The sequence below is a fragment of the Tauraco erythrolophus genome, chromosome 1 (assembly GCF_009769465.1).
Source record: "Tauraco erythrolophus isolate bTauEry1 chromosome 1, bTauEry1.pri, whole genome shotgun sequence".
NCBI lineage: Eukaryota > Metazoa > Chordata > Aves > Musophagiformes > Musophagidae > Tauraco > Tauraco erythrolophus.
The window spans coordinates 14374246-14386753 of NC_141465.1; the positions used below are offsets into that span (position 1 = coordinate 14374246).

The following is a 12508-nucleotide window of genomic DNA, read 5'->3' on the forward strand; positions in this document are numbered from 1 at the left end:
TAAAAAAAAAACCACAGAATCTCAAGATCTTTGCTGAATAGTTAAATGGTTGAAAGTCCACAGTTCTGTATTTGTTTTTCTTAAATGCACATCAACTTATTGTCTGCCCTGAGGCAAGACCCTTAGTTCTATTATCCTGAGAAGTGGCTACTCGCTTATGGTTCATGTTCTGACCATCTAATCTCATTGATATCACTTGATTTAAGGTATTTTTTAAGTTGTTATGCACTCATAGCTCCATCTTACCTGAGCTGCACAGTAGCCAGGAAATCACAAAACCCTCTTATTAAAACTCTGGAATTGATTTTCTACTGATATTAATAATACAGGAGCCATGGCCAGAATGGCTGCATAGACAAAGCTACAGCCTGATTTTCTGCATCCTGTGAAGATGATGCTCACAGGTCAGAGGTGGGCTGCCTTTGAGGGAGAGTGTAACAGAAGTATGCACTGTTGCACTGCCTTTGTCCAGAGTGATCAGTGTTATTTTATGACCTAAGGTTGAGGGGGATTAGAGAAAATTCAAAACCGGATGAGATGCAAACTAGATATGCTAACAGGTCTGTCAAGAGATGGTTTTGATTATGGACTGTGTGTCAGTGGGGCAGGACGGGCGCAGAAGACTGTGGTCCATTCTGAAATTCAAATTTTGAAGAAGCTCAGACCACAGTGACTCATTCGATACTGAAACTTGGAGAAATGAAGGAAGGCAGTGTTTTGCTGGATCTGCTGTTTGTTAGCTGTAAACATTGGGATGAAGGCGGTGGTTTTTAGGGGTTTGAAAATGGTGCGAAAAACTGTGCTCCTCTTGATGATGGATGCCATAACTGATGCAGCATTAATGACATCTGCTTTGTAAACAAACATGTTTCAGATGGCTTTGGGCTTATATGGCAGTATCTGTGTGTCCTAATACTTCAGAAGAAAGCTAGGAGTGCTGCTTACATCTCTTTAAGGGGTATTACCAAGTGGTCTCTACTTCTCTGCCAGTACATCTGTCCCTGCTGACATCATGGCTGGGAAGGGTCTCCTGTGCGACAGGAGTGAGCATCGGGGGCTGAGCTCTGCGTGGCTCCAGGCATGTCCTGCTCCACCCTGTCCCTGGGAGCTACTCAGCAGGGCAAGCAGAGGAGGGAGAAGAGCCACTGGCTAAACCACCCTGCAGAGCTTAGCTCAGTCTGAGGATCTGCTGGGTTTGTTGTGTTCGTTTTTTTTCTTTTTCCCTACTTAAAGTGATTCTGCTGCAGCTGCAATAGTTAATGAAGTGCTGAAAATGAAGTTGTTATTCGGCACAGGGGGAAAAAAGTCTTCCCTCTCCTGGCTTCCCGCAGGCTCCTCAAGCCACTCGATTGGATCACAGGGGAGGACTTGGCTATTAGCTCAACCAACATAGCCTGATGAGCAAAGCTTGGGAGTTTCATAAACAAACATCTAGGCAGCTGCATCCCACCCAGCTGGCGATGGGGGGACAAACTGTTAGCTCTGTGAGATATGGTGGGAGATCTCCTCACTCACTGTGCTCCTGGCTTTTCTCTGCAGCAAGTGCAACTGCAAGCCTTCTCCTACATGCAAAAAGGGACTTTCAATTTAGGATGAAGCCATCTGCTTTGCTTTTCATTTGTCAACCAAGGCGTTGACATTTGTCTTGTTTTGGTTTATTGCGCTTAAGTCACAGATGTAGACATTCTCTAAACTAGTTGTTGCTCACAAATACACCTAGACGTGTAACACATTTGCTAGCATATTTACTTTTCCAGTGTGAAACTAATGAGTGACACTCTTCAGCAGCTGTCTTGGTTGTGCAGCCCTTTCCTGCAAGGATCATGTCCTGAAAATGAAAAAAAGGAAAAAAAGAGAAAGAGATAAAAACCCATATAATGATAGCAAACGTCTACGTATAGTCGAATAATTAACTGAAATAATAAATGACTCATTTCAGCAAGATCATGAGTAAATCTGAGTTCTGGACTTCCTGTCCTCTGCAAAAATTCCTGAGAATATTTATTTAAGTGAGAAACGTTCTCTGCAAGGAAATGGGTAAATACAGACCTCGAGAGTTCAAAGCTGAGGTCCTGTAGAAGAAATATCAAAGCTCAAGGGCTGTGCCCTTAATTTGTGTACACCATTGGTTACAACTTATATCCATCAAAGATCTGTCTCTCAGTGCTTGTTCACATTATTTGATCTTCTTGAGCTGGCAAAAATTGATCTTGTTTGATTTTAGTCTGTAGGAGCTTCTGTCTCTTCAAGCTTTAATGACATGTAGAGATAATGCCAGAATAACCTGACTCAGAAAATGTCTGGCTGGCTTTGGTCCTGTCTTGAAACAAAGAGGAGGGAGATGTGTTTTAAACATAGAAGAAATTATCAAAATATTTAAATATATACATATTTAAGATTAAATCAAAGCTGCTTGTCTTGTGTTGCTGAAGGCTGTGGAGAAACAATTCTCTGAAGACATTTTATGGCAGCAGCAGTCAGTGGAGACCAATTCTTTTATTTGTCAGTATCTTCAGCAGTGTTTATGTGAGCTAATAACAATGATAATTTTCTTCAACATGTTTGTTTCCTGCATCTATGAGATAGATTTTGCCAAGCAAATGAAATCAGAACATATCTCTGGAATGTACATTTGAGGTATGATGTCCCATTTATAGCATGCTCCAGGGGCAACTTGTCAATAGAATTGCTTCTCTCTCAGCAGTGTCTGGTGGAGCTGCAGACATAAAATCCCAAAGAAATGTCAGTGATGCCTAAAATAACGACAAAGTCATTTTCAAGTTATTTTCAAAGGAGATGTCTACTTCTTCCACGGTATGACAATAAAGCTGTCACAGAGCAGGCAGCCCCAAAAAGCAGTGCTTCTGACCTGTGTGTTTCCATAAGTCAGATACAGAAATTGTAGACAAATATCTCAGAGCAAGTTAGAGCTGGAGACAGTCTGCTGTGTTCATCAAAGACTGAGCAGAGTTTTGCATATATTTACATTTCTTGGCTTTTAGAAGAAGTACTAAACACAGCAAGAGTTACAAATTTCTACTGAAAATTTCCAACTCGTTTGTGGTTTGGACCAGCCTCTGTAGGATACTCGATCCCCACGACGCACTGGGGTTCCACTAGAGCTGTTGTGGAAGCCGAGGGCCATAACGTGGTCTATGCTTTAGGGCCATTCACTGAGAAAGTTTGGTTTTAACTCTGCAACAATGTTGATCATTTTAGAGGGTGTTGCATTATTCACTTCTTTCAGTGGGAGCAGGATGAGCCCAAGAAGAGCCCTTGGACCCGTAAGTGCAGCTCAGTTTCTCTCCTGGCATTTCATCCTTGGTACCTCTGACAAGCTGTCTTTCAAAATCATGTGATTCCAAAATGAGGCAGAAAGCATTTGGGTATTTTTTTTCTCCCACTTACAACAAGGGAAAACTTTTTTTCATCCACTATTTGTGGAAGTGTCTGTGGGAATGAACCACCACAGAGACACCTTGAAATGGCTTCAATTTAATGATAATTCAGTACCAGATTCTGGCTGGCTATAACAACTCCCAGGGAGTCATTTTCAGACCTCGTTTTCCCTGGTTTAAATCCAGCCCCTGTTAACAGTGTCTACAGGACGACATCGTTACCTATCAGGAGGCTTGAGTAAAATGAACTGGTGTTTGAGTACAGCTTCTAGTAGACTGCATCACGCTGGGAATATGAACAGCATCTGTGTCCCAAAAGCCTTTTCACTGTGCGGAGGGCTGACTCGGTCTGGTTGACTGCTTCTGGTTTCCTTGCTGTAAGTGACCCCATGTGTAGGTACTCAAAACTGCTGTGTATCTAGAGTGCCTAGTTGGGTATCGTTTGACAGGACAAAAATATGTGTTTTTTTTTTAAAAAAGGAAGGGAAAAGCCTGTGACAAACCGACGCTTAGTATGAAAGTTATTCACGTTTCAGCAGTGCTGTTTTGCAGCACCAGAACTATTTAAGCCCTCGACAATTTTAGAGCCTTGAGAGAGACACAGCAAATGTTAATCAAACTGCTTTACTCCTCGCCTCCAGGGCATTGATTTTAAACACCTGAGCTCCACTAGCCTTTGGTTTTCCATTTTTAGGCAGGAAGTTTATTAGAAAGGAAATATACACGCTGCAGGAAAAGAGAGGCCTCTGGTACTTTCGATGTCAGCATTTACGTGACTGGAGCTCATTTTGGGAAGAATAATTTATAGTGGCGTGAATAAATAATAGCGGTGAGTTCTAACTGTCCAAACACGATACATAATACCCTGGGAAAATTTCCTCTGCTGTGTGCTAATGACTGATTGTTGGCTTTTACGTTGCGAGCAACTGTAATGAGTAAATCATTTGAAAATAACTGATGTGCTCAGGTTTGTTTAAGCAGCACTTGTCAAACTGCATCTTCAAGCCAATGTGAGATATGAGTTCAGTTCACTATTGCAATCAGTGTGGTCTCCTTGCCTGCATTTGTAAGCAACCATGCAAGAGTAGATGCTGAACTTAAAAAAAAATAAAACAATAAAATTAAAAAATCAATGGTTTAGCATGATCTGCATTGCACAAAATTGCCATTGTGTCTATGTCCCTTCTTGTGGAAATATATACATTTAGACATCAAGTAGATGCCCAACTCATCTGGGAAGATCATTCTCAGACTAATTTTAAGAGCAACAGCGAAAATATATTCTCTCATGCATTCAATTTCTGTGTGGAGAAATATTTTCAAGGTGGTGTTAATCACACCCTGTTGACTGCTGTTCTAACTGCATCCATTCCTTTTTCTTTTTCTTATTGCAGCTTTACTGAAATGGTTCTTTTTCTGTTATTTTTAATCATTTGAGAGAAGAGCGTTGTATGCTTCTATCCTTGTCTACCACTGCTTTTTACTTGCACGAGAGAATCTTGAAACTTGATCGTGAAAGGAAGCTATCTAAAATGTTGCTTTGCTGTTCAATTGCATCTCTTCGTTGGTGCTAGCAAGAAGTCTTTTGACAGGTAAGGACTTGTTTCTCTCTCTCTTGCAAAGGAAATAAAATCCTTGGACAAAGTGATAACTGGGCATTGCTAACTTTCCCCTGCCTGCTGAAGCCTACATTGCTTGTGCTGATTTTCTGCACGAGCAGAGTTTTCTCAGTGGTTTTCAGAGAAAAACAAACACAAAAAATAAATAATGTAAAACATAGTCACACGATTTACAGGAGCCATACAAATTTCTCTCCATTCTACCGACTTTCTTATTCCAGGTGATGGTTAACACATTTGTCTGTCTTGAATTTCTCTTTGGCTGTCTTTATTACAATGTCCAGGCACTAAGGTTTACTATTAAACAGAGCAGTGTAGGAAGGAAGTCTTGGCCCTGTTAATTTCTGGCTTTAGACAAAAACACAATTACTTTTAACGTCACAAATGCGGTTTAGTTTTTTCATTTCTTCCAGCTGCCTAAGAGTGCAGGTTTGGTTTTTGAATTGCTTAATGTGAACATTTGCTCTTAACTGGTCTAAGAACTCAAACTCAATTCATGGAAGTTACCAAAAGCTCATCCAGGTATTATAATGGCTATGGGTCACTGCTGATTTGAGTCAGTCTTGAAGTGGTGACATGGATTTCAAAGGTTTCATCTCTTATTTCTGGTTGTCTGAGCCTGCCAGTTCCTTTGCTCAGGGTTCATATTAGTCAAATCAGCTCTTTACCTTTTATCTCTCTTCCTTTCTTTTGCATATCTTCATGGAAAGATGAACCCGTCCAGTGAATCAAAGGGTGAAACTACCCCACTGATAGTGGATAAGCAGTTGTGTCACTGAGTATAGTTTTAGCTTGCTTTCATTCCCCACAAAGTATTTGCACCATTTTTAACTAGATTTTGTGTTGGGGAGTGGTTTCCCCATCTGCATTTGCGCTCAACTCCGATTACTTTGGATCCAATGCACTCATCCGAATTTAGTATTCAGTGAGCAATTGTCTATTGCAGTCATATGCATAGCTTCTTACCATCTGGCATCACTATGGCTACTACTGGCCCAATGCAGTTTCCATGGTAGTCAATGGAAATTTTTGAGGCTGATTACACAACGCAATGCATGAAACACAGGAGAGAAAAGGTACTGACAGAGCCCGTCACTGAAGTACACATTTTCTTCGCTTTGCCCTATTTATGTTGTAGGGAAAATGTAACTCCCACCTGACAGATAGGGACTTGCTGTCTCTAGATTCATCCAATATTCGTAAAGAGATGGAGAATTGTAAAATTGGGTCTTCTAAACACCAAGTTAGCAGCCTAACTCTGGTGCCATCCTTGAAAAAAGAGCTGTGGGATGAAAGCAAGTATAAGGTAGGGGGGAAATCAACTAACACAGCATCATATTCACAGATTTTGAAACAAAAGTGCCTCCTTTAACAGCTCTTTGTCATTATGAAAAAAAAAGTCCCTTTAAATCCTTCTACAATTATGCTTGTTTTGATAAAGGTATGTCTGTGTTTGATATCCGATTAGTGCAAGTCCTCCATTGTTGCTATAGCTTTTTCAGGAGTCAGAGAATTAAAAGATCACATTGAACAAGGTTTTAAATTAGTTGAATGACTGTAATCAAGGGTAAAATTTGTCCTCGTACCTTGATTGTATTGCTGTCATCTGCTTCATGCGCCTCTAATACAATGGCAATACAAGAGCTAGCAGTTTCAATCCCTTTGACCCTCTTATGAGTGAGACCAGAACCTCACTGGGAGAAAGGGAGCTACACTATTTCAAAATTATTTTCACGTAGACTTTCTAACTATTATCTTTTCTCCTCTCTTCAGTTTATTCTTTTTCTGTATGTTAAAAATCACTTTCCCTCCTCTGGAGAGCTTTTCCCTATCCCATGCCCTCTCTACTCCCAGCTTCCCTGACCCTCTTTTTACATTTCTTTTCACATTTCTTTTCACACGGTACACAAATTGGGTTGTTTTCAAACAATTCTGAACTTTTACTCTGTTCTGATTTTATTTGTGGCCTGAAAAACAAAGCGCATTAACTTGAAACAGACATTGAATTGCCTATGGGGGTAACTTGCAAAGTACTGATGCTTGGAAAGCTCCGAAAAGAAAACAAAGCCCAGCAGTCTTGCCTTGTTTGTAGAGCTGATGGAGATCATTGACTCCTAAACCTTTGCCATCTCCTTCCAACCAGCCGCCTAAAATAACAAATACGTGGGCTATGTCAAACAGTTATGGTCTTCTGAATCATGAGCCAGACATAAGAGTGACATTTAGACTGTTCCTGCACATAAACATTAGTAGCTCAGTTTCGAGGCAGCTCTGTCTTGCATAGCAAAGCTGTGCTGATTTACTTCCACTGAGAATCTGGCCCGATATCCCATAGCGAACAATGGAAGTGATGGATCTAGAAAACAAAGTCCTTTCCATGTGGCATGAAGGACCTCTTTGAGGTTTCTATTTATCACTTTCTGATGATCTGCTAGACACTGCACAAACAGGGAAGTCGTTTTCATATGCCTGAAGTCTAATTTAGAAAGTAAAGCTGACAGAGCACGTTACAAGCAACGGAACCCAAGACCAGGCTAAGGAGCAGAGTGGGATTTTGTAGTTGTGACATGCCCACACCTCTTCCGCTCAGAGCACGTGTGATTTGGATCAGCTTGTGGAGCAAATGCAGGCCAGTCATGACACGTTAGCATTCATTCAGCTGACAGAATGGAATAAAAAGCTGGAAATACTTTTCTATGCTTGTGCAAAAACAAGGGCATTAACACAGGCAGATCCTGCAGTCTAAGTGTTTTTAATGATAGCCTGGAATAAAGCAATTGTCTGCTCAAAACTGAAAATTTGATAGTGAAATTTCATTTTGTTGTTAAAGTTGAATGCTTTTACCCATGTCGCAGAAAAATATCATTCTTCATTGATGTTATGTTGTACATACAGTTACAAAGTTTAAACAGGAAAAACTTTGCAGCCTTAAGGGTGTTCCCCAGCTAGAACTTGCATGAAGAAACAGAGAAGAAACAGGGCACCTCTAAATACAACATTGTTCAGAGGCACAAAGGTGGGGTTTTTCTCCTGTTCAAATAGGAACATAAATAGGGCTACTATTGGAAATGCTATTTGTTTCTACTTCTGCTTCACAAACAGCAGCAGTGTTTCCAATGATGCTGCTGGTAAAATGTGGAGATGCAGCTTATGCCTTTGTAGCATCTCCCATGGCAAAAAAAAAAAAGTGGTAGCGTGGATTCATTCTGCTTTGGGCAGGATTTGTCACAGGCTAAACACTTGTGTTTGCTTACCAGGCTGGCTTGCCTTACCTTGATCTACGAGCACAACTCACGCTTATCGCAAAGCACGGTGCAGCGCAACCAGTGGCTGCTGTGCCAGCAGTGCCAAGCTTACAAAAGGTAAAGGTTCTTCTGCAAGGATTACCCTCAGTAAGTTTGCGGGCGACACCAAGCTGGGAGGCTGTGTCAATCTGCTCGAGGGTAGGGAGGCCCTTCAGAGGGATTTGAACAGACTGGATCGTTGGGCTGAGGCCAATGACACGAGCTTTAAGAAGACCAAGTGCAGAGTCCTTCACGTGGGGTGTAAAAACCCCAAGCATCGCTATAGGCTCGGGGAAGAGTGGCTGGAGAGCTGCCTGGCGGAGAAGGACCTGGGGGTGTTGGTTGACTACCGGCTTGATATGAGCCAGCAGTGTGCCCAGGTGGCCAAAAAGGCCAATGGGATACTGGCATGTATCAAGAATAGTGTGACCAGCAGGAACAGGGAAGTGATCCTGCCCCTGTACTCGGCACTGGTGAGGCCGCACCTGGAATATTGTGTCCAGTTTTGGGCCCCTCGCTTTAAGAGAGATATTGAGCTCCTGGAGCGGGTCCAAAGAAGGGCGACTAAACTGGTCAAGGGGCTGGAAAATAAAACTTATGAGGAGTGGCTGAGGGAGTTGGGGCTGTTTAGTCTGGAGAAGAGGAGGCTGAGGGGAGACCTGATTACAGCCTACAAATACTTGAGAAGGGATGGTGGGGAGGTGGGGGAAGGGCTCTTTACATTAGTGATGGGTGATAGGACAAGAGGAAATGGGTATAAGCTTAGTCAGGGGAGGTTCAGGTTGGATGTTAGAAAGAATTTCTTCTCTGAAAGGGTTGTCAGCCACTGGAATAGGCTGTCCACCTCCCTGGGGAGGGAGGGTCCCTAATGGGGGATTAGGGATGGTTGGACTGGATGATCTCTAAGGTCTTTTCCAACCTAGAAAATTCTATGATTCTATTCTATGATTGGCATGCGTCCGAAGGGCTGCATGCCAAAGGTTCAGTGCATGTTAATTTGACTTAGAGCCTGACAGTCATACAAATTAGTAAGGATCTTGATCACAGAATACTTTTTTAAATTGATTTCCCTTTCATGCTTTCCTAAGACATGCTTGCTTTTCTTTGCTTGGCTTTCCTTATTCTTCCTCTATTCTCCCTTTTACTTTCTTCTGCTTTGGATGTAATAAGTTCATCTACGTAGGCATAAATACTTGTGTAAAGAAAACAGCATATAATAAATAGTTATCCAAAAGAAGAAATGGTATATTATCTCTCACCTGTTGTACACAATGGATGACTTTGGTAAGAAATGGGGCACTGAACACCTCATTTCTCTCTTGCAGTAGCATGGTTCTCTGGAGTGGCTCCAAAGCAGGCAATGGAGATACACTCTTCTAAACACTGACAGGTGAAGCAAGATGCCAGCCCTGCAAATTTCCTATCACAGCACCCTCTCTTCCACTCTGTTATGTAAATGTATTATGCACGTTCACTGCTCTCAGCATTTCTTTTTCAGGCCCCATCTATATAGAATTACTGAAGTCATCTAGGTAATAACTTGAAAGAAAATAGACTCATTCAATGAAAGATTTTGAAAATGCAATCAGCCCTTGAAAGAGGGAGTGAAATCAGGGACAAGTAACAGATGGTGGTGGTGGCTAATCTTTCAGCCTATTATTTTGCCATATGGGGGTCTATGCCACAGACTTTCATGCTGAAAATGAAAGAGAAATTAATCATTGTGTGACAATATATTAGTTAAATGGCTCTATTGCAGTGATATTTGCCTCCATCTAGAAACCACATGTAAGAGTATAGACTCTAAAACAAGATTCAGCTGTTCATAGGCTGCTTTCTTGGTGACAGATATCACATGACTTCAGAGGAAAAAGAGCTACACCATTTAGTTTACACAGAGAAAATTAATTTGCTAGCTGTGCTAAAGAGTCTGTGAACGAAACCTACATACAAATACCCAATGGACTCTGATAGGAAATGATACCTTTGTTGCAGTGCCCTACTGTGGACGGCCCAGAGTCATGAACATACACCAATATGGTTAAAAGATCATGCTCCGTTTATTACAAACAGCACACAGGTTATATAGCGGAATGTGGCGTGACACGACTACATACTACAATTGGCTTGCTTAGCATAAACACACTCTCGTGGGCTATAGTGATAGGACAGCGCTGGCAGACCACAGGTAATAAGCTCATCCCTTCAGTCTCCTCATTGCGGTCATCGGAGAGGCATCCAGGAGGCGTGCATCTTGGCAGGCTATCAGTCTACGTTTCCTTTTAAGGCCATTGTTTTAACTTGAAGGACAAAAGTAATCTAGCTGGTAACCTTGTGCTCTGGGGCCCAAACAGGGATTGTCCATACCCGAGAGAATATTATGGCCAGTCTCGGAAAGGAATTCCTCCACACTTCCCCCTTTCTGTTTTTGGACAATCCATAGTCCTGGCATTGCTTTAAGGAGGACCCGAGAGGCACACTTCAGGACACACCCTGCTAAGAGAATCATAAACAGCAATGCAACTAATATCGTTATGCCTTGTATGATTAATCCTTTTATCCATCCTGGTACGTTCCAACTACCAAACCAGTTTGAGAACCGGTCATCTCGTGTCGTGATATGATGCATGTTACTTTGAAGGTTTGCAAGTTGCTTATGAATGCTTTGAGAGTGGTCAGGTAGATTCATACAACACATGCCTTCAAAGTCAGTACAACCATGGCCTTGAGCTAGCAGCAAAAAATCAATAGCAGCGCGATTTTGCAATACAGCATGCCGGATATCATCTACATCAAGCAATAGAGAAGCGAGAATGTTAGAGGTAAGATTGAATTGTTTCAATGCCCAACAAGCAAGCTTAGCTAACTGACTATTAGCATTGCCGTCAGAGGCTCCTAGAAGGAAGACAGATAGTGCTGCTATTTCAGCTGGATTCAGCAGCTGCACGTTGTCATTACAAGTGCCGTCAAATTCTTTTAGGCTCCTCTTACCCCGACTTGTTCGGGTTGTTCGTTCAGCTTGAAAATCATGAATGCTAGGGGCAAAGAGAGTTAGGCGACCCAAATAGCCAGGACCACCGATAGGTCCTTGTGGAATTCCGGGCCAGGCACGATCTTCACAGATCAGAAAAATTCCGGGGGGCAGGAGCGTATCATGTGTAAATACTTTCCCAATGAGCGCTCCAGTTTTTACATTTCCCCACATTGATGTGCCGGACACATTGAAACGCGGTTTATCTTGGAAGAAGAAACTGCGTCCTAATTTAGTCTAATAGGCTTGCTTCAGCGTTTGGAACCAAACCACTCCAGAGCCAGTTACAAGTTGCATGGGAGGGTGAATGATTTTACATATGGCGTCATGACTCATTAACTGGTTCCATAAACCAGAAACATTTTTCCATGTCCCTGGTAACAAGCTACCTAAAAGATCAAGTTCTTGCAGTCCTGCGGGGATGGTCACATTGAGTGATCTAATCAAGGCGGCTTGGACTTCCGATCCCACATCGAAAGGCCAATCCCATCCACTACAGGCTCGTCTTACGCCACTGGGTTGCTGGTACGAAAGAGCAGTGGCATTGACGAATCCCTTGAATTCTGTTATGTTTGTGCTATTATTTGGCCAAAGTATTGGCACACCGATAAGGCATGTGCGAAAAGGATCGGAGGCACTTTGCATAGATAAACAGAATTGCGAGACATTTGTTTTGTTAGCCCAAGTGACCCAACTTATTCAGTGTAGTTAACGTCTGTGCCACTTCAACTCCTGGTGCAAATATTGAAGCTGCAATGATTTTAGCTGGTTTCCCAAATTCTGCTATGGAATTGCACTAGCTATCATAAGCGTGCGTGCTTTGCCTATTCCAGGTGTGTCTATGACTTAGGATCATGGTGGTATGAGGTAAATACATTCCTAAAGTCCCTATAGTACATAGATCTCCCCTTATATGCGAAGGAATACTGTAAGCTCTACTATAGCCCTACAGAAGCAGTTACTAGCGTTTTGTTTTGGTACAGCCTTGCAAAAGCAGTTACTAGCATATTGTTTCCCTTTCTGGGAGTCTTACTATTTCGACTATGCCCAAGATTCCGCTGAGCAGGAGGGTAACAATCAGCAGGGTCATCACAGAGAAGAGAGGCAGGCACAGCACCTTCAGGGCGTCCCCTGTTTATCCACACAGTGTGCTCTGCAGCCTCCCTCAGCTCCGCT

General features: G+C 42.3%; 1 protein-coding gene across 1 annotated transcript; it reads right to left on the reverse strand.

Moving 5' to 3' along the window:
- Positions 1–1781: 1781 nt before the first annotated feature.
- On the reverse strand, positions 1782–11506 carry LOC147529370 (endogenous retrovirus group PABLB member 1 Env polyprotein-like). Its single transcript, XM_086622907.1, has 4 exons — positions 10714–11506; positions 7099–7164; positions 5984–6052; positions 1782–1828 (listed from the first exon to the last, which is right to left on the reverse strand). The coding sequence occupies exons 1-4, from the start codon at positions 11504–11506 to the stop codon at positions 1782–1784; spliced, it is 975 nt and encodes a 324-aa protein (XP_086479033.1).
- Between the last annotated feature and the right edge of the window lie 1002 nt (positions 11507–12508).

Coding starts and splice junctions, on each gene's coding strand:
- LOC147529370 (XM_086622907.1), bottom strand. CDS start 11,506: ATGTGGGGAAATGTAAAAACTGGAGCGCTCATTGGGAAAGTATTTACA. Junction 6,053..7,098: donor CCATCAGCTCTACAAACAAG/GCAAGACTGCTG, acceptor TTGTGTAATCAG/CCTCAAAAATTTCCATTGAC. Junction 1,829..5,983: donor AGCCATAGTGATGCCAGATG/GTAAGAAGCTAT, acceptor TTTCATTTTCAG/GACATGATCCTTGCAGGAAA.